Source organism: Sciurus vulgaris, assembly GCF_902686455.1.
Source record: "Sciurus vulgaris genome assembly, chromosome: 7".
Classification (NCBI taxonomy): Eukaryota; Metazoa; Chordata; class Mammalia; order Rodentia; family Sciuridae; genus Sciurus; species Sciurus vulgaris.
Window position 1 is genome coordinate 145,021,377 of NC_136467.1, and position 21,740 is coordinate 145,043,116.

Here is a 21,740-nt window from a genome sequence, read left to right on the forward strand (position 1 = left end):
ATAGTGCCTGGTTTCCTTCATAATGAGTTTGTCAGGCTTTAACTTTGCATTAAACTTTGCATCTTTAACTTATTGATCTAAATAGTTCTTCTATTTAAATTCATTTCCAGGATTGGGGGAGTAGCTCAGTGGTACGGCACTTGCCTAACAGGGCACGGCCCCAGGTTTGATCCCCAGCAGTGCACACAATTAAAAATCAAAAATTTCATTTCAGTACTGTTATCTTTTAAAAGGAAGAAAGGAAACCAGAGTCAATAATCTGTAAAGTATGTGAGAATTGCTTTCAGAGGAAGAATAAGCTAGCAATATTGTCCTGATATGATTCTGGGTTTTCCATTCCTGAAGGGTTAATGAATAACCCATGGTTATTAAGCTGGGTACCCAGTGAAACTGCATTTCACTGCGCATTGACACCTGAGTCAGCTAACACCTTGTGACCAGATGTTATGGTATAATCAGATATTCAAAGATTTCAGAGAAGCTTGATCGTAATCCTAGCTACTTCCAGTCAACTGCCTTTACATCATGTGTTTGGCATTTTTACAAAGAATTTCTAATTGATCTCTCCAGCATTCTGTAGTATGCAGTGAGGTTGGTGGTAGGTTTATTCTATATGAACTTTTCTTGTAATAGAAAACTGATGTCCAAGAAAAAATAAGCCCTTCTTCAAGCTGACAGGTATTCTTCAGTAGCAGCATGATGAGCCCCTGAGTTTCACACCTCCTGGGGTGACAGATGTTGTTCCTGCCCTAGCCAGGTGTCTCTCACCTGGTGACAGACAGGTCTTATCAGAGTCCAGCACAGAATTGCTCCAGACTGTTCTGCTAATACATAGTCCATCCCAGTTGTGTTTGTGACTTGAAAGAGCAAATGTCCCTCTAAAGGAACCGTTTGGGCTGAGGATATAGCTCAGTTGGTAGAGTGCTTGCCTCGCAAGCACAAGGCCCTGGGTTTAAATCCCCAGCACCGCGTGGAAAAAAAAAAAAAAGGGCAGATAAAGGAACTGTTCGACACATTAGTGGCCCTCTAGTTCAGTGCCCAGAAATTTAATTTCACAGAATATCATAAAGGGGAAATAGCCCCAAAGGTCTCCATCTGAGAGATGCCCACTCCCCATCTGTCTATAGAATAAAAATTGAATTTTGCCTACATGTTATCTTACTACCTGCTTTTTGTGCTCAATGGTACATTGTGAGCTGATTCTCAGGTTAGTAAATATTCCACAACATGATTGTATTAGGTGTTTGGCATAGGTCTAGATTTACTTGATTGGCCCCTTCCAGCTTCTCTGCCTTCTCTATTGTAGAAAACCTAACAGTGAACATCTCCATGTATCTTTATCAGCATGTCCAGGTCTTCCCTAATTTATCTCTAGGATTAGAATTGCCACGTCAGAGCTTATATGTCTTTTAAACCTCTGATACCAGATTTCTCTTAAGAAAGATTAATCACAAAACAAACAAACCCATACATGACAGGTAGCACATTTTGATCCAGCATCCTTCCCGCAGGTAGAATCCTACACTGGGTATCAAAGTGAATTCAGCTCCATGACAGGTTAATGAAGACATGTACCGTGAGCCTCCACGGGCCTGGCTTCTGCATCCGTGATTCAACCAACCACAGATCAAAAACGTTTGGGAAAAAAATCATTTCTGTTCTGGAATGAGTACCGGCTTTTTTTCCTTATCATTATTCCCTAAGTAACACAATGTAACTCTTCACAGAATACATTGCATTAGGTGTTATAAGTCATGGAGAGATGATTTAAAGTGCGTGGGAGAATATGTGTGGGTTCTCTCCAAATGCTGCATCATTTTGTGTCATTTTATATAAGGGACTTGAACATCTGTGGGTTTGGTATCCATGGGGGTACTGGAAGCAGTGCCCCACAGGTACCAAGGAACAGCTGAATTACCTAGACACAGCAAGAGCTCCAGTACCTCCGTTTAGAGTAGCACCTGTGATTGAGGTCAGCCTCACAAAGGGGCTACTGGAGAAGGCTGTTCATTTTTGAACCATGAAAGACATTGAAAGAGAATGAGAGAAAATATTCCAGGAAAGAAGACCCTGGGCAAAGGCTCAGAGGTGACAGTGTTTGGGGTCATTGAAGAGTCGCCTTATGTGGGGTACATGGGGTGTACTGAGAGTCACTAGGTAAGGGCCTGTGAAGATTTCCATCTCATCCCCTGGGCAGTGGGAAAGCCTGTGGCCACATATGATACCAGCTGATAGGACAGAAGCTATCCTTTGCTGGGTCACTGTGTAGAAGGAGCAGAAAGAGGAGAAGGTGAAGACCTGTTAGAGAAGTGACAGAGGCCAGCTCTGGGCTGTGTGCTCCAGGACTGCTGGTAGGATGTAGTGGCATGACTTGAGCCAGGGAGGCCGCTGCCTCCAGTCACTGCAGTGTGCGCTGACAGGCCTCTGAGGGCAGCAGGAAGGGCGTGGGCCGTGGGGGAGACATTTCAAAAGGGTTACAGAATCCCGTAACACGCAGCACCCTCTGACTTACCTAGTTCTCTAATGTGTGGAGCTTCAGCCTTGAGACTGGAGCTGGAGTGACTGGTATCCACGGGACTCTGTGTTTATGAGAGATGGAAAAGATCTAAATTAGCCCAGTCTCTCTGGCTTCCCTTGACCTGTCCCAAGGGAGTGGACTGGACTATTCTCTCTGAATATCAACTCCATATAGCTTTTATCACATGCACAAAAATACACTGTATCTTTGCTGTGTACCTGGTAGTCTCTTAAATATGATAAAAAAACAAGACCAATAGAGAGATCTATGATCTGGGAGTATATTACTATCCTTTTGGGTCTAAACTCATTCAACTTGTTTAATTTTTATAAGTGAGCAATCCATCATAGTGAATCTGCATCACCATGAGGCAGCTCCATTAGCCCTGTTGTTACTAATTTCTCTGGAGACATCTGGGCCATGTCAGAAGCAATTAATAAACTAGGAATTCCGGAGCCGTAAATGGAGACCTGTGAGTGTTCGCATGTCCTCGGTGTCTTGTTCTGTTGACATACTTGAAAGGAAACACAGGATGATTGAAAGACACCAGAGGTGATTAAGAGAGGGTGACAGTGGTCAGTGATCTGGATGGATGCTGGAGGAAATAGGAGCCTGGGCCCGAACTGCTCCCAAGTTCACGATCAAGGAATGGCATTGGAATTATCCCTACCTTGGCATTTGCTTCCACTCTCCCAGGAAGACACAATGGGCTTGCCGAATATTTGTCTTGCCATTTTTCTCTGCTCTTCAGCCAGGCCGAGAGAGGCTCTCTCAGACCATCTTCTCTTGTCATCCTCTCCCCTCTCATCTTCTCCATCACCAGTTGCACAGTGACACGTAATACAGGGTCAGGAGTTTTGGGGTATCAAATTCCTACCTTTCCAGAAGGATATTCTGCAGCAAAGCCAGTTGTATTGTGAATTTGATCTGAGGTGAATGAATCTCAAAACAATTCTTATTGGCATGATAGATGACCCCAAAAGAAAAGGCGGAGACCCCTGTCTCCTGCCTAAGTGTTCATCCGTCACCTCTCCAGGCATCCTGACCCCAGAAGCCCAAGGTTAAACAATGCAAGAACAACCTACGCCTTCTACAGAAGATACCCATAACTACAGTCAAATGGAGAAGAATCCCACCAGGGACGGTGGTACACACCTATAACCCCAGCTACTCAGAAGGCTGAAGCAGAGGATCACAAGTTCAATTCCAGTCTGAGCAAATTAGGGAGACGGTTTCAAAATAATTTTTTTAAAGGGCTGAAGATGTAGCTCAGTGGTAGAGTGCTTTCCTACTATGCACGAGGCCCTGGGTTCAATCCCTTGCCAAGAATAATGAATGTAGGCCAGGCACAGGGGCCCATTATCCCAGGGGCTCGAGAGGCTGAGGCAGGAGGATCACAAGTTCAAAGCCAGTCTCAGCAACTTAGGGAGGCCCTAAGTAACTCAGCAAGACCCTGTCTCAAAATAAAATATAAAAAAGGGCTGGGATGTTAAGTACCCTGGGTTCAATACCTGGTACCAAAAACAAACCAACAAAAATCTTATGTAATAGCTTGACATTCACAATTGTGTTAGTAATGGCAGCTAAAAATTTAAGAACTTTCTATGCACCATTCAGTCCTGTGAGGTAGAACCTCATCCTTACCTCCTTACACCAAAGATGAAAGCAAATTAGGAGAAGTTAAATGACTTAACCATGATTACACAGAGATGGATCCCTAATCCATTCTGTTCAATTCCAGATTCTCATTTATAACCATTAGTTTATACCAAGATGCTTATTCCAAAAATTTTTTTAAATTATCAACCTTCTTTGCTTTTTCAGCTTTGTATGTTTTAATCTAATTAAGAAATGAGAAAATCTGCTTCTTTATTTTAATAACTTATATTAGTCTCCTTTAGCTACCCTAAAAAGTAACACAGACTGGGTGGATTATACAACAGAAGTTTATTTTCTTGCTGTCCCAGAGGCTGGAAGTCCAAGATCAAGGCCTGGTGAATTTCACTTCCAACAGGACTCTCTGCCTGGTTTATAGACTGCTGCTTTCTTGTTTTTTCCTCACAGGGCAGGAAGAAGAGAGAGAGAGATCTCTGGTGTCTCTTCTTATAAAGACACTAATTCTATCAAGTTAGGGCCCCATCCTTAAGACCTTGCTTAATTAGTTACTTACTCCAAATATTGTCACTTTGGGGTTAAGGCTTCCACACATGAATCTGGGGCGAGGTGGGGACACAGTTCAGTCCACAATTCACAAATATTATCTAGTCTTTTAGAAATAAGGGATGAATGAAGCACTTGGTTATCATGAGGAGGACCTGAGTTCAGTTCGATTGTATTTCAAAGAATAGACCAGAAGGAGACCTCCCTTAAGAGTCAGGAACAGAGTGAATCGCCTGGACAGTATTTGGCCACAGCCAGAGACAGTTCAGTAAAGAAAGGGGATTGCCATCGATCCCCAAAGCTAGTCCTTCTGATAACACAAACCTGCCCAGGGCTTGCTTGCACCTGGAACACAGGTGACTTTCTATAGTCTGCCCTCAGTATCTGTGGGTTTCGCATTTTTCAGATCCAACCAACTGCAGTCAAAAATATTTAGGGAAAAAAATTTTTATAAAGTACAATAAAAAAAATATATATTTTTTTTTTAAATATGGTATAACCACTACTATAGTCATCTAGCATTTACACCGTATTAGGTCTAGAGGTGATTGAAGTATTCAGAAAGATTGCGAAGGGTCTGAGCTGTCATTAGCCATTTTATGTAAGGGACTTGTGCATCCACTGATTTGGGGATTCCAGGATACCAAGGGGTGACTGTATATTCTCAGATCTTAGGCAATTGCAGATTTCAGCATTGCTAAAGTTTTCACAGCTCTCATTTTGCCTGACAAATGGCATCTGTGCCACGTGAGATTGTCAGCCCTCGAGCTCACCAGTGTCTAATGAGAATAGAAACCAGTACCCGTCACGCCAAGACCAACATTCCTGGGTAGGCTGTCCCTCTGGTTTGGTGGGCATTGTCAGGTCCCACAGTTGCATTCCGATGTGTAATTTCGTTTTGTCTCTCTGTTGGTCTCTGATTCTCTTCAAGTTTCTCCTCAACATCCCACCTGCCCGCCACCTCTTCAGCCCCGCACAGCCATGTACTGCTGCCTCTGTCCCTGCCTTCCTTCCTGGTGTTCTTCTCTGACAGGGCAAGAAAACCAGATTAGAGTGCCGTGAACTTGGACTTCACTTGTTCCTGTAACTGGGAACAGAGAATTGTAACCTGGAAGCCGCAGAGAGAGGTTCAAGGTCAACGCTCCCTTGGTGATTGGGGTTTTCCAAGGTGTTCTGGCTCTTTAGATGATGCTCAGTTGAGTGCAGCTGTGTGGACACTTAGAAGAGAGAGGAGAAAGCCAGTTCATTATCTCTGCAGGTCCCGCAGACAGCAGCACCCACGGCACGCCGTGCAGGGATGCCTTGGGGCAGTCGGGAACAGAAAGGAGGAGCCAAGGGAAGCTGGGCCAGAGCCCCTCCTGGGGTTTCTGCAGGAAAGCAAGGCAGGGCAAACCTTGTAGGATTCGCTACTTTGAAGCATTTCAACCAGCTTTGCACCATGGGGCGGTCTCGAGTGGCCTGGTGCCTGGCCATGGTAGAGGAGGGGTCTGGCTCTCCTAGGATGTTAAAGGCATGCTGGGGGCTGAGCCCTGCTGTCTCTAAGGGTCGGCCCAGCCAGAAGTGTTTCTAACATGTCAAAACTCAGAATATACAGAAAATTTAAAGTGCGAATGGAAGGAACTGACTTTTTATAGCAGTTTTTCCAATCTTGGTTTTCTTTTCTCAAAATGCAAACTTTTTTTTTTCCTGTAGGGACTATTTATTGATTAAAACATTTTAAAAGGGTGCTTTCTGCTCTGAATTCTACAACCAGAGCAAAGATTGAGCAAAATGCAGAATTTTTTTTTTTTTGGTAGCGCTGTTTGGCTGGAGATTTAATTGACTCAGCAGTTACATTTGGAGGGCCTGCTCTGTGCAGGTGTTTTGCTAAGCCCTGATAGAACCAATGTGCCCACGTTGCTAAGGCAGCTGCAGGCAGTAATTAGCTACAGAAAATGTTCATTGTATGGAGGGTGAGAAGGGCCCCTGAAGAAATTCAAATAGTAAGAGGTCAAACCCTTTTGGAGGAATCAAAAAGAGCGTCACAATGGGGATGTATTTAAGACAAACCTTAAAGATGGTAAAATTTTGACAGGTCGGTGTTGAGAAAGAAGCAGTTCTTAAACAAGAAGCAGAAGAGACAGAGGTATCTAAGTACGAGGCATGTCATCCTCCAGAAATAACAAACAGTCTTTGGTGGCAGGGATGTGGGATTCTCGTAGCGTGGTAATGACATTGGGGGTGGAAGGGGGTTGAAGGGCAGCTGTGGGGGCCTTGGGTGTGTGGTGGGTGGGGGTTTTAGCTTGGTAGGAGAAAGTGGGCCTCTTGTGTGGACTTTGAGCAACAACTGCCAGATTTCAGCACCTCTCCTTGATCTTCCTGGGAACAAGGTGGACATTGGTACTCTTGGGTGGGTTTGTAGCTGGAGAGAGAACTGTAACCAGAGGGATATTCATCATCAACCTGAAGTCACAAAGGGTGTCCACCCATTGCCATTGTTTATTTCTCTTTGACGTTTAAAAATGTCCAGGGAAGTTTCATGGGACAGGGATTCAGGGTGCCTTGTTTCTTGCTGAGTTCTTAGTCGACGCGGCCCAGCAGAGCGTAGGAGGCCTTAGGAAGAGAGAGGCCCCTGCAGCTGAAGGCCCTTCTGGCTGAGTTGGGAGTTTGCCCAAGAGTTCAAAGCAGGGTATTTGCTGCTTCTCTTTTTTATTTTTAATAGACGGTAGAAGTTTATTTATTTTTTGATTCGTTGTACACAAATGGAGTACAACTATTGTTTCTCTGGTTGTACCCGAAGTAGAGTCGCACCATTTGCATAATCATACATGTACATAGGTAATGATGTTTGCCTCATTCTGTTATTTTTCCTTCCCCCACTCCCTCCACACCCCTCATTTTCCTCTATACAATCCATCCTTCCTCCATTCTTGCCTCCCTCCCACCCCCCTTATGTATCATCATCCACTTATCAGAGAAATCATTTGGCCTTTGGTTTTTTGGGATTGGTTTATCTCTGTCCATTTACCTGCAAATGCCATAATTTTATTCTCCTTTATGGCTGAATAATATTCCATCATGTATATATACCACAGTTTTTTTATCCATTCATCTACTGAAGGGTATCTAGGTTGGTTCCACAATCTAGCTATTATGAATTGAGCTGCTATAAACATTGATATGGCTATGTCACTGTAGTAAGTTGATTGAAAGTCCTTTGTGTATAAACCTAGGAGTGGGATAGCTGGGTCAAATGGTGGTTCCATTCTAAGTTTTCTAAGGAATCTCCACGCTGCTTTCCAGAGTGGCTGCACCCATTTGCAACCCCACCAGCAATGTAGGAGTGTACCTTTTTCCCCACGTCCTTGCCAACACCTATTGTTGCTTCTTTAGGGAAAGTAAGCAAGATGTTCTCCAGTTCGGAATCCTGCCTTAAATGAAATCAGACTCCTCCGCATTCTGTAGTGTTCAGAGGAAACATGACAACCTTCGTGGGAATAAGTTATAAGGTTATCAGTTAGAATGTGACGAACTCTCAGTCCAGCCCCGGGTCCCAGGGAGTGCCCCAGGAATTTCCAGGGAAGTGGGCGTGCCTTCCAGACACCACTTCAGGTGGCCTGGGCAGCCACCGCGGTCACTATCCATGCAGGGTTTGACCTCCAATGACAAATAAACACCCTGCATCGGAGAGATTCGAGGTGAGGGATGAGCTGCGTCCATCTTGCTTTTCTTTAAAACCCTTCTGTGGATTGAGCTTGAACCAGTTCATCCCTTGGCCATGAACCTTCTCCCTCCCAGCCATCCTCCAGTGCCGTCTACAGTGTTTTCTTGCCCCTGATCTAAACCTAGATCTTTGAACTCCACGGCCCCATCCCTCACGCCAGTGTTCCGGAGGAACATGAACATCTCAACGCTCACCCTCCCAACTATGGTTTTGGTTGGCTTCCCTCTCAGCTCTTGGCTGACTCACAGACAGCAGCCAACCTGGGCTTGCCCTGTTGTGGGCACTGCGGGATCTGGCCTCCTTTCAGCTGGCCGTCCCTGGACCTCTCAGCTTGTGGATGTCTGTCCTACCGAAGGCTCAGATGTCACAGCTCAGTGACCAGTTGTGTGGCAATCTCCTGTCCTGCTCCGCCTGGTGGGGATAGCACTAGTCCATTGCTACAAAAATACACAATATATTATTTTTCTTTTTACATAGGTGACGTGTAAAGTCTAACAAAATAAGTACTGGGCTTATCAACAGGACCTTGATTATAGGTGCTTGTCCCAGTGGTGCATCTCAGAGTGTAGTTCCCTGACTGTGAATAACATGTAACGGTACTAAAAAGACCCTAACTGAATCACATGTCCTGTGAGGGTGACATGCCCACGTGGCTCTGCTGGTGAGAGACCCTCATCTACTACCCAGCTCCTCTTCCTTGATGAAGCCCGGTTCTCCCTGCCCACTGACTTCCTCCCAGCTGGCCTTGAGAAAAGTTCATTGAAAAGCAAAAATATTGACCTGGGCAAGTGACTCAAAACAAAGTCACCTGCAGATGCTGGTGGTGTACACTGCCGTGACCCTTGATTTTAGGATCTCAAAGGGTCTCAGGACATGGTTTTCACAAATGCCAGGTTCTGTTATAGCTGCGACATGCCAGCCTGGCCTGGGGGAGAAAGGCAGGTCTGAAGCATTGGACGTGAGCTCCCTTTCTGTACCCTCATTTCCTTCTGCACCGACCCTCCATGCCAGCCAACACATTTTGCCTCTGATGGAAGCAAAATGGCACGCCACTTAATAGTCCTTTGGGTGTCCTGTGTGCTGAAGGGATGGCCATAGCTCCTCTGAGCTCCCTTGTGCAGACCAGGAGGGATCTCATTCAGCGATGCTGCACTCTGATTTCAAAGTTCTAAGTACGTTTCCGATTGCCCTCTGCTTTCAGGTAGAATGCCTGTACCAATGTGAGAGGAGATCAAAGCGTCTAAAACACTGAAATCGGGTGGCAAATGACTGAGAAATTCTTGCAACACCTTTGTCCATTAGGCACTAAGCGCTACTATCATTGACAGGTATTGGTGATACATTAGCAGTTATAAAGGGATCCTACAGCAGGCGCCAATTTAAAAGTTCACTTGTGGTGGTGAGAAGAGAGGCCAGAGGCATAAAATTCTTGGAAGTAGAAGTCTTTCAGATGCTGGAATTTTTTTTTAGATTTTGTATTATTTGCATATATACAATAAGATATCTTGGACAGGGGACCCAAGTCTATACACAAAATTCAATGACCAGCACACCATAGGACCTCACAGGACTTCCTCCTGGGCAGTCGGGCCCAGGACACGCCTGAGGGAGGAGAAATGGGGGATGACAGCACCAGCAGCTGTCAGTCTGTGATCCTAGCCAGCCATTGGTCTGCTCATCAGCCTGGGCTGGCCGGCCATTGGCCCTAATCCCTAGCCCGCAAATTTTAATTACTCAGCAATTGGCCCGATCTCTCTCTCTCTCTCTCTCTCTCTCTCTCTCTCTCTCTCTCTCTCTCTCGGCAGACACTGTTCATCTGCCTAATAAAATCTCCTGAGTGAGTTCCCGTGTCCAGAGTGGTTATTCTGAGCACTTCTCACTTTTCACTCTGCACTTTCTATTTTATTTTGAGACAGGGTTTCACTAAGTTGCTGAGGCTGGCCTCAAACTTGTGATCCTCCTGCCTCAGCTTTCCAAGTCACCAGGACTACAGGTGTGCACCACCTTCTCCGACTCCTGATAGTAATTTTATTTATACAGTATTTTTACGGCACCTGCCTTTTCACTGCAACCTGTCGCATGAGGCCGGGTGAGGGATTGTCCACTCAAGGCATCATGTGAGCGCACAGAAGTTTCAGATGTGGGGGCATTTCCGAATTTCAGATTGGCAGGGTTCAACTTGTATTCACTTATCTCACGCCCTTCTCATTCATAGCCCGCGGTCCCCTGGCATGAGACCTGATTGTAGAAGTAATTCTGGGCTTTCGTGTCCTTATCTGAAGTCATAAGCCATGTTTAGAAATATGTCGTGTTTAGAAATAAGGACATCTTGGGTTTTATGGATCTGTGACCTTCACAGTTTGGGTTTATTTTCCTTGATCCGTGCAAATGTTCTTTTTTGGCTGCTTCACTCCATCGACTGAGAGAGCTTTATGAATATCCCACATCCCCATCGATCAGGCTGCAGGAAGTCGCAGTCCCCAACACCATCGGCACTATCCATGTAAGAGGCCCAGTGTCCTCCCACGATGGGGAAATGGCCGTACCGTGTAGATACAAAGCATTTTGTTCAGCAAGGTGCTCTCCAGGGTAAAGGAAGTATTTTCATCCCTGAATTTTTACAGGTAAAGAGACTGAATTCTAAAAAGGTTAGCTCCCTTTCCCAGCTAGTTCACAGCAAGGAATCTGGGTTTTCTGATTCCGGGTTCCATGCTCTGTCCCACTGGCTCTCAGGACCAGCGGTGAGTGCAGTGTGCGTCAGAGAAACTGAAATGTGGACCCCCCAGTCCTCTTCCTGTCGGGTCTTGTTGCAAATACTGAGAACTGAGAAGACGCCTGTGAGCTCAACTGCTTGCCCCACTCACCTGTCACCGCTGGGTTTTGACACCTGCTTTCTTAAGAAAGTGTGATTTAACCTGACAAGCAAAATCAGCAACAAGTCAAGAAAAATGACCTGTTTTGAATTGACTCCATAGGAAAGACTGGGACAGAAGGAGGTTTGGGACCTGTGAGGGTCCTAAGCCAACCTGGGGGAGGGTGGGCTTCCTGAAGGAAATATTCAGTAAGGATCACAGTGACAGCAACAAGAATTGTAGCTAGCATGTATTGAGTCACTGAGTGCCCGACACAGACTACCCTCTTTATGTACTTTATCTCATTTTCTTAAGAGCCCTGTGAAATATCAGTTGAACCCATTTTACAGATTGAAAAGCTGAACATCAAAGAGACTACGCAACCTAGTAAAGTGAATCAAGCTGAAAGAGCCTGTGATTTTATAGTTCGTCTTGTACTTCTAGTCTGATAAACCTTGGCAGTGATTTTGTCCTTCTTGGCCCTATAATTCATGGCACCTTCTCAGAGTGTCATCTCTACCAAGTTCAGAGCTGTTTCCAAACCACCCCTGGGGTCCACAGTGGACCCACCAACTCTGAATCCCTCCCACTAAGGAGCCTGGTGAAGCATAATTTTGAGAAGTTGGCTTTTTTTTTTTTTTTTTTTGCGGGGGGGGGGCAAAGGGGCCAGGATTGAACTCAAGAGTACTTGACCACTGAGCCACGTGCCCAGCCCTATTTTGTGTTTTATTTAGAGACAAGGTCTCGCTGAGTTGCTCAGTGCCTCACTTTTGCTGAGGCTGGCTTTGAATTCGCGATCCTCCTGCCTCAGCCTCCCAAGCCCCTAGGATTCCAGGTGTGCACCACAACACTCAGCTAGAAGTTGGCATCTTGAAAGAAAAGGAGGGAGTCCTGCAGCTCTGCGTGAGCCACGCATCTCACTCTGTCATCCAGAGCAGGAGAATATCAGCACCTTACTGAACAAAAGAATTGGGTACATGCTTCTTCATCTAATAATTGCACAAATGACACATAGCAAAAAGGGAACAAGAATAATGCATTGCATAGATTCTGTAGGAACATCTAAGCATCTGATTAAGTAGTTACTACTTGAGACAGCACTTTGAACAAAGGCCCCCTGGCACTGTGGTACCCGCCTGTAATCCCAGCTACTTGGGAGTCTCGGGAGGATCACAAACTCAAGGCCACTTGGCAACTTAGTAAGCCCCTGTCTCAAAATAAGAAATAAAAGAGCTAGAGATATAGCTCAGTGGTAGAGCACCCCTGGGTTCAGTCCCCACTACTGCAAAAAATAAATAAATAAAAAATAAAAGGCTTTTTAGGTAAACGTAACTAAAATGTCCTTAATGCATTTTAAAGTAAGTAAAATTGAGAACTCTGCCCACAAGACATGACATAACTCACAAAATACTCCATGATAAATGATTTTTATAAATATAAAATTCAATTAGAACTGCCAGTAGACAAATCGGTTTAAAAAATACCTTTTAATTACACATTCTAAATTTTTAAGGAAGTAACTATTAGGTGAATTTATTTGATACAAATTAACTTTTAGTAAACTGGCTTTGGGGCAGGCTGGTCTTTGACAGTTCTACACGGAGGGCATAGGAATAGAACTTGGACACCATGCCAATGTTCTCAGGGTGGACATTGGTCCCGATGCTGGATGGAACTGATACTGACCTGGCCATCACGTGCTGGCATGTCCCTGCCTTGGGCAGCATCCTGCTGCAAGCAGTACAGTAACCCTCAGTGGCTTTCAGCTCCTTATACTTGACAAGCCCCCGGGAAACATTTTAAATCCAAATGCCTGGCCCAGAGATTCTGGTTCAGTTGGCCATCATGGTGACTGTCCCACATGGTCTGTATTAGTCAGGGCTCTTTAGAGGAATAGAATCAGCAGGAAGTATGATCATAAAAAAGAAACCTATTAGATTGGCTTACATGACCGAAGCTGGATAGTCCACAATGGCCGTCTGCAGGTGGAAGAACCAGAGGAACCAGCAGCTGTGCAGTCCAAGACACTGACCCTCAGAACAAGAGGGATCAATGGTGCGTCCCCAGTCTGAGACCAAAGGCTTCTGAAAACTCCCTGGGGAATCACTGGTAGAGTCCACTTTGGAAGAGTGAAGGAGCAGAGTCTGATTTCCTTAGGCAATTGCAGCAGCAATCAAGAACCTGTTCAAAGAGAACGTTCTGGCATCTGCTGCTGCTACCTTTTTCTTCCAGCTTTTATTCCATCCAAGCCACCATCCTATTGGATGGCGCTTGCCCACTCTTAGGGAGGGGCTCCACTTCAGTTCTCTATCCCATGTGCCAATCATTCCTAGACACGCCCTCATGGACACACCCAGAAGCCTCTTAATCCCTGGCAGCTCTTAACCCGGTCAAGTTGACAATTCAAATTAACCATCACATGGTCTAAGCACTCTGCTCTAAGAATTAGTGCCCTTTTCTTCAGAGAGAGGGACAAGAGTGGTTTGCAACCTGTCCCATTAAAAAGCAATGCTTGGCCCTCCCATAGAACCCCCGGGGAGGAGGGGCAGCCTCAGTGCAATTCTGACATGCTACCCGCCAGGTGGCACTGCCCTGCCCCAGTGTCATTCAACACTTAGGAGAAGCCATGGAGCCAGTTAGGAGGACAGGCCTGACTCAAGTGGGGCTGACAGTGACCAGCACAAAATAGAGAAGATCTCCATGGGGCTACTGACCATGAGGGTGGCCAGGGTTCTGGGAGGAAAGGTCTCCAGTTGGGCCTCAGAGGGCACTGGCAGTTTTGATCCTCAGGCAGGAACAGGGACAGTGTTTGGGAAGTAGGAGTAGGTTCAGCAAGCACGTGAAGAAGGGATGAGTCAGTGTGGGGACTGGGCTGGCTGAGAAATGGGGCAGAGCAAGAGACAACCACAGACCCTGAGGCTTGTCGCACTTGGACTTGGACCCCAAGCATGGCCAGCAGGTGCTTAAGGAGATGTCTGGGTGGGGATGGACTAGAGGGCTAGGACCTGTATCCACACAAGAAAAGATGCCACCCCAGGCTGGCATAGTGGTCCAGAGGGCAGAGAACACAAAATGAATAGACAGGAGGGATAGCATGATAAAGGAGTGGACAGAAATTTGGAATGACAGATTGTGTGCAGCTGGTTCCAGATCTTGCCTCCAGATCAGTTATGGAGAATGATTTGGCATGAAGATATTATGGAAATATAAAAATAGGCATTGCCCTGTTTACTGAAATCTGAGTGACACAGGTACTCCTCAGCTGTGTGGTGTTGGGGAAAGATAGAGACCACAGAGAATTTGCAGAAAGCACAGTTTCACCTGGTTTTAGTCTTTTTCTTCATTTCTTCCCTTTTTACCAAATCCACTAAGCCATAAAGAAAAGTAATTTTAAGTGATTCACTTTCATCCTCTGCCCTTATTTAATCTGTAACAAAACAACCAGAAAGGAGATGCAGGGAGGAAATGGGGGGGCTTCCACACAGCCCAGCCCACTCTAGACCAGTAAGAGTGCCCATCTCCACTAACTGGGTCCAGCTGGTGGCTTCTTCTTGCCCTTCTTTGATAGAATTCCTAGGGCCTGTGTGTCCAATTTTCTGATAGTGAAGCCAAGCAAGTTTTGCTGTGGAGATAGTGATAAGAAATACCATGGTGGATTGGAGCATGTACAAGAAACTGTCACTTGTCAAGAGTCAGAGCCCTGTGTCCCTACTGGGTAGCAAATTCCACTCTGCCCTCCTGGCTGTACGTTTTCCTGACCAAATGAAGGATGGTAGGCAAAGGCCTCTGGAGGATCACCCTAACACTTCCAAAAATATGGCACTTGCTGTGCTTGTGCTCAAGGTCCCAGGAGCCACAGGAGTGGACCTGTGAGCAACAGGAATTGGCAGAGATGTGCACTTCCTGTGTCTCAGGGCTTTAGAACCAGCAGCACCTGTCATGTCCCTGCACGAGGTTACCTTGTGTAGTTCCAGTAGGATCACAGTGATCAGGATGGGCCTTTGGGGACGAGCATGCTGGAGCCTTGTGGTCATGCTGGTGTGCATCTGGTGTTAGGGGACCAATCTCATCAGGCCCTCTGGAACTGTTAGCTTTTTTGTTTTTGTATCTTAGCCATAGGATCAGCCAGTTGGTATCCATCCACTCAAAGCTGCATGATCCTAAGACTGTGGTCCACTTCATGCCCGCACCTCCCTTCTGGAGTGTCTGTTATGGGGAAGGTGTGGCCTCATCCAGCAGCAGATCATAGTTTCAGCTCCATCTGCAAACATGGTTTGTGCCTCTTGCCATGTAAGTCGGGCGCTGAACACGATGGTGAGGGTCCTGTGATAAGTCACAGCCACAGTGGCACAGGTGAGGAGGCAGTTATGCAAACAGGAAGTGCAGTGTAGTGTCCTCAGAATCTGTTTCCTGTCTGGAAAAGTTGGATAGTAAAGGCGTCTACCTCTCAGGCTGGTTGGGAGGATTAAATTGTTTGATGCATGAAAAGCACTTGGGACAGAATCTGGCCCAGAGTAAACAGGGTACAGGTTAAACATCCCTAATCTGAGAATCCAGAATTACAGATGCTCCAAAGTTCAGCACTCTAAGCCTCTACAAGTTTCTGGTGGTTCAAAGTGTGCACTCTTTGGTGTACAAAGTTATTAAAAATATTACGTAAAATCACCTTCAAGGTATGAGTATAATGAAACATAAATGAGATTCGTGTTCATACTTGGGTCCCCAAGATACCTCATATGTGTAGGCAAATGCTCCAAAATGCAGAAAGATCTGAACTCTGGTCCCAAGCATTTTGGATAAGGGACTCCATCTGCCTAGGTCTTGGCTGTAACAGTGACTGTCACCATCATTACTGCCATTATTATTAACCCTGACATAGTGCACATCCCCAGTACAGAGTGGATAATGACATGAAAGCCAAGGAAGGTTTTCAGGGGTGCTTGATTGTGAACTGGATCTGAAAGAAAGAGTGGGAGTAGACCAAGAAGACAGAATAGAGAAGCTTTTCCACACCAAACCAGAGGAAAGTGACATTCGAAGACCTGGAGGCTCAGGAAACATCAAGCAGTTCAGGGCACTCAGTGACCAGGAGCGTGGTGCTTGCTTGGGGCTGGATCCCTGGCGGAGGATAGGGCTCTTGAACTCTCACCTCCAGTTTCTCAGTGGATGGGGGAGCAGGATCCGGGAGGTGGCCAGGGAGCACTGCAGCAGCTCTCCTGGAGAACATGGCTGAGCACAAAGCCCACCCGGTGGACTTCCTTAAGGGTGAACACTGAATCTGTGGGAGTCCAGTTCACAGGGACAGTCTTCTCAAGACTTTCCAGAAAGGATTATTTTCAACTGGGGGAACCAAAGTAACTTGATACAGTGTGAGCCTAAAGAGATGACCCAAATAGCACACAGCCATAGAAGGTGCCGGGCAGCTTTAGTCTGTGAATGTGGTCAGATTTATGCTCTAGGAATGTCATTTGGCAGGACTGTGGAGTTAGAGGCCACACCCAAGACAGACGGGCGAGTGGAGAAGTCTAAGGCCTCAGAGATCAAGAGGCAAACCTTGTTATGTTCCACAAGTGGAACACAAGGCGTGACGTCCAGGCGCCCTGCTCCCCCCGTCCACGCCCCTCCAGGCCATGCTTTCCCCACAGAAACCTGCAGCCCACAGGGCTCAGCCACTCGGGCTCCAGTGCTGGGTGATCTCCAGGAATGTGGGGTACAGAGGACTGCAGGGTCTCCCCCAGAATGCCCTGGGGGCTGCTCTGACTCCCAAGCCCCCTGAAATGTGGCACATCTCTGGGGAGCTTTGGTGGCACTTGTCACGGAACCAACCTTTGGGTTCTGCTTCAAAAACCAAAGAATTTTGAGTGCCACCTGGCACAGTGACACTTCTCATATTCCAACAAGCACAAGTTTCGTTTCATGCACAAAATATTGCATGACGTTACCTTCAGTCCAGCGCGTAAGGAATGCAGGAGGCGTACACCCCAGGGTGCCCTCAGGGAGCCTGCTTGCTTTGAACAGCCCACCATGGATGGCAGTGAGTGAGCCTGCCACCCAGTCGCCAGGTGTCTGCCCACGCTCTGCCACCACCTGCAGTGGGATGGTCATCTCCAGGTGGCAGATGAGGGAATTAAGGTTGGCAATGTTAAAGTCCCTCGTGGAGGGACACACTGTTAGCGGACTTGAGCCTCATGCTGGCTTCTGACCCTCGCCTTTTGGAAGGCATTGGCTGAAAAGATGTGATTTAATAATGGGACCTCTATAGACATCATGGCAGGTCCTAGAGCAAGTTTCCGGGACAGTCCATGGGCTTCCATGAGCAGAAAGACATCCCGAACCCCCTTCCTGGTGTGCTTATGAGCAGCCACTGCACTTGGGGAAGGAACAAGCTGGTGGATGCCATCTGAACAGCTTCAGTTGACACCTTATAGCCCCGGGACCCCGTGGGCATGGCTCCAAGGTGAGCGCACGTAGCCCTTGAGTTTCTTCCGATGCCCCCATCTCACATCTTTCTCTCACCCTCCTTCTGCCACAGATCCTGGCGCCCCTGTGAAATTGCCTTGTCTGCCAGTGAAACTGTCGCCTCCGCTACCTCCAAAGAAAGTCATGATCTGTATGCCTGTAGGGGGCCCAGAGCTCTCCCTGGCGTCCTACGCAGCCCAGAAGAGCAGCCAGCAGGGTGTGGCCCAGCATCACCACACTGTCCTGCCGTCCCAGATCCAGCACCAGCTGCAGTATGGCAGCCACGGCCAGCACCTCCCCTCCTCCACCGGCACCCTCCCCATGCACCCCTCGGGCTGCAGGATGATAGACGAGCTGAACAAAACGCTGGCCATGACCATGCAGAGGCTGGAAAGGTAATGGGTGAGTGGGCGTGGGGTGGGGGAGTGGGAGGAGCAGGGACAGCAGCTTAGCCCTGCTGCAGGGAAAAAAAAAAAGGCTTGAAAGTAAAATAAGACCAAAAGCTGAATGGCAAAGAGAGTATGGAAGAAAAAAAATTTATATTGTTCTTGTCAAACTATAATCACAATTACTGAAAAGAAATAGTAACATACATATCAACACACATTATGTTTCTCTAAACAGGAACATTTTGTCAAAGGATGTACTTGTGATTATGAATGGAGGTTACCCTGGGACAGAGAAATGGGGAGAAGATGCTTTTCTATTTCATATCTTCTGGTACTGCTTCCTTTTAATTGTGTGACTATTACTTTTGTGATATTCGAAAGCCAATGCAAATGTAAAGTAGGAAAAGAGTAGAGCCAGCTGGGTGTTGGAGGGAGGCAGAGTGCGGGAAGGGTGGAGAGCGACGCCCTGTTCTTGCCCTTTGTTCTTGTTGATGGACGAAGCAGAGTACCAGAGCTGGTTTAGATGCACTTGAGCCTCGAATATTTGGCAGCCAGAATCTGGGACACCTGCATGGAGGATCCCCACTGCCAGGCCTGCAGCAGAGACTCCAGCTGTCCCCAACTCAGGGAGACCTCTCATCTCTCATTCTGTCTGGTTCTGAGTCCATCGTGTGTGTGCGCACCCCAATGTATGTATGAACATGCGCACGTGTGTGTTCAGATACCGCCATCACCATCCCGCCTTATGCCTAGGAAATGCCTGGGATCTCCAACGTGGTGTCAGGCACGTTGCTGGACCAAGTTGCCTAACAACAAAGAAACAGTGTTTCCTTCTGTTGTGAGGGGTGTGTCCGAATGGGACCCTGGAAGCACGTCCCAAGGTGGTGCCTGCTGTCTACTGGGTCCTACAGATGGGGACATTGGAAGGGTCCATAGATTGCCAAAGCAGAGAGCCAAAGAGGCAGGATGCTCACAGGTGGGGGCTCTGCATGTGGTTTCCTGCCCCCCAGCCAAGAATTGTGCGTTTGGGAAATGACTGACTTGGAGGGAAGCTGCCGTCTTAGGAATTCTGACTTGATGACTTTATGTTCATACCGACCCTTCCTGCCAAAGGAAAAGCAAAATTTAGTTTGGCACCTTGCCATCGTTTTCAAGTATTTTTATCATTACTGAGAACAACAGTAAGGTAGCATTGGGGCGGCACCTTTTAACCTATTACACACACACACCGAAGTCATCGTCACATCCTCATCATCTTAGCTAATCATCACACCACCTAGGGAGCCTGAGTCACTGGAGAACCAAGGAAGGTGGAGGAAGTCCCCTTGTCACCACCTACTCAAGGAATGTTCCACAAATTGCCTGGTCCACATCTGTAACCACCTGAGCAGGGAAATCCAGAACACACTCTTACTTTTATGGGACTTTGACTGAATAATTTTACATCTGTTGCATCTTCTGATTAAAAAGCATTTCCCTCTTTGAACATTTTTATTACGTTTGACAAAAGCATTGGTTTATGATGGATTGAAAATTAAGAGGGATCCACAGTAAGGATGGCGACATCTGCTTAGATCTTTGAAACATGCCACCCTAGGCAGTGAGCTGAGGGGCTGAGCCAGGCGCCTGGGTCTCTCCACCCCAAGGACATCGCTCTCTCGACCGCAGCACAGCGCTCTCCGAACACAACTCTCAGTCACTGTTATTTCATACCCTGGGTCTAATCTGCACCTAGCAAGGTTTTATGTCTCTCCTGAGCTTTAGATATCTGAAGAAGACATTCACAACACCATATTAGTAGGATATTGCTAAATCTGTTGTCACTTAAAACTTGCCATTTGGTCATACCCGTGATGGTATTTGTGGAATATTACAGTTGAGTTTAGGCCAAGTGGTGGGTCGGTCAGACCTGCACTAGGTCAGGCTCTGGATTGAAATGAAACAGAGAAGAAACTGGGAAGAGATGAAAGGATTTAGGAAAGAAGGTGCCACGCGATCTGGGCAGCTGAGCCAGGGTGTCTCCTCACCTCAGGCCACCTGTTACCTCCTTCCATGTCCCTCCCCTGCTGCCCCAGGTCAGGACATAGGCTCCTCCTGGTGGGCCAGCGGGAGCTTAGGGAACTTTGGCAGATCGCCCATGCTAAGAAAAGCCTTCCTCCCAAAGCTAAGGATTAGAGAGGAGCATCCTGTGGTCTCCCAGGACACCAGGACAAGGTCACAGGCCACTTTCTTGTGTGGTGAGAGAACGGTCACTGTCTCGGGATGCCGCCCTTCCATTCACTAACCTAAAAACGTGCTTCCTGTTCCCTGTCAACATAATTTCATTCTTGATCTTACCAAGTTTCATACCGAAAGAATGATTTCTCTATCCCTCTGGCAATTTCCGGTCACCCCCAAAATGCTGGAGAAGGAAGATGCTTGACTGAACATCTATCTTGGTGGTCTGCCTGTAGAGATCCTCAGACTTTCCACATGTGTGCTGTCACTGGCTGTGAAATCTCACAGGATGTCACCTGCAGCCCAGACACAAACTAACAGTAATAACACCAGACTTTAGGCCATGCATTTGATAAGTAGTCATCTTATCCTTGAAAGGGACTTTGAAGACCATCATGGCAACCAACTCCTGCCTGTACTTGGTCTCCATTGGAGTGGGCTCCTCCCTAGCCTCCAGGATGGCCTTCTGTACTGGAAAAAGTTCTGATAGGTATAGTTCCTGCCTTAAGAAACAAGCTCTATCTATTGCATCTTATTATTTCCCTCATCTTATTTCTCATCTCCCTTTCTTATAAGGCTTTCAGATGTTTGAAGACAGTTATCATATCCTTGATCTAAGAATTCTTCTAGACCTTTACCATCTTGTGGCTGTTCCCAGAGATTATGCTAAATCTGTTCTGATTTGTATGAAGTGTGTAATCATTACCCCAACGAAGCCTGCTTGGTGGCTGTAAAAACACCATATTGTTATTTACATCTTTGGCTAACCTGATTTTGGTGGGTGGCAGCGGGTATAGAATCAGGGAACCAGAGACCAGCTGGAGCCAACTGAAAGGGTGTATATTTATCCGAAGGCAGGGAGACTGAGCTGGAGGCAGCCCCTGCTTGTGATCAAGTGCATGGGTTCCAGAATCCACAGCAGGATTTCCGTCTCAGACACACTGCTTATTAGCTCTGTAACCCAAAGCATGCTACCTGAACCTTTAGCATTTCATTCCTCATCTGCAGATCAAGGACAATAATAATGCCACCAACCTCATTAGGGTTATTTGTGAGGTTCAAATGATTTAATCCATCCAAGTCAGTCCGATCCTTGCTTGGCACATCGTAAATGTCCAGTAAACAGCAGTGAGCATTAAGCAGAATTACATAGCACATAAAATCTGTCCTCAGTGCCCCTAAAAGGCACATTGCAAATAGGTTTGAGCCAGTCTTATTGGAGATTTTGTTTGTGTCTGTTTCCCCAAATTGGATCATCTTCGTTTCCCTCCATTGGTGATTCATATCTTTTTGGAAAGCAAGGTTTTATTTCAATTATGCAATTTTTTAATTTTTAATATCTGCCATGAACTCTGTAGTCTAGTTGGCTTCCCTCCCGGAACGCAGACTTTCAGTCCTGATCAGCCACTCGTTTCCCCTCTGGTGTTAATTCATTTAGGCAA

The 21,740-nt window shown here is 46.6% G+C and overlaps 1 protein-coding gene and 1 long non-coding RNA gene across 8 annotated transcripts in view; one reads left to right on the forward strand and one right to left on the reverse strand.

The window, feature by feature from the left end:
* PHACTR1 (phosphatase and actin regulator 1) overlaps positions 1 to 21,740 on the forward strand; it is a 502,764-nt gene that overhangs the window by 415,383 nt on the left and 65,641 nt on the right. For all 7 annotated transcript variants that reach the window (XM_079147314.1, XM_079147312.1, XM_079147317.1 and 4 more), the window contains one exon: positions 17,766 to 18,087. In XM_079147314.1, the coding sequence (XP_079003440.1) occupies positions 17,766 to 18,087 (322 nt within the window). The remainder of the gene's footprint in view (positions 1 to 17,765; positions 18,088 to 21,740) is intronic.
* Positions 56 to 5,121, reverse strand: LOC306665639. The gene is made up of 2 exons (XR_013765098.1): positions 2,494 to 5,121; positions 56 to 1,993 (listed from the first exon to the last, which is right to left on the reverse strand). It is a non-coding gene; the product is annotated as an uncharacterized lncRNA (long non-coding RNA).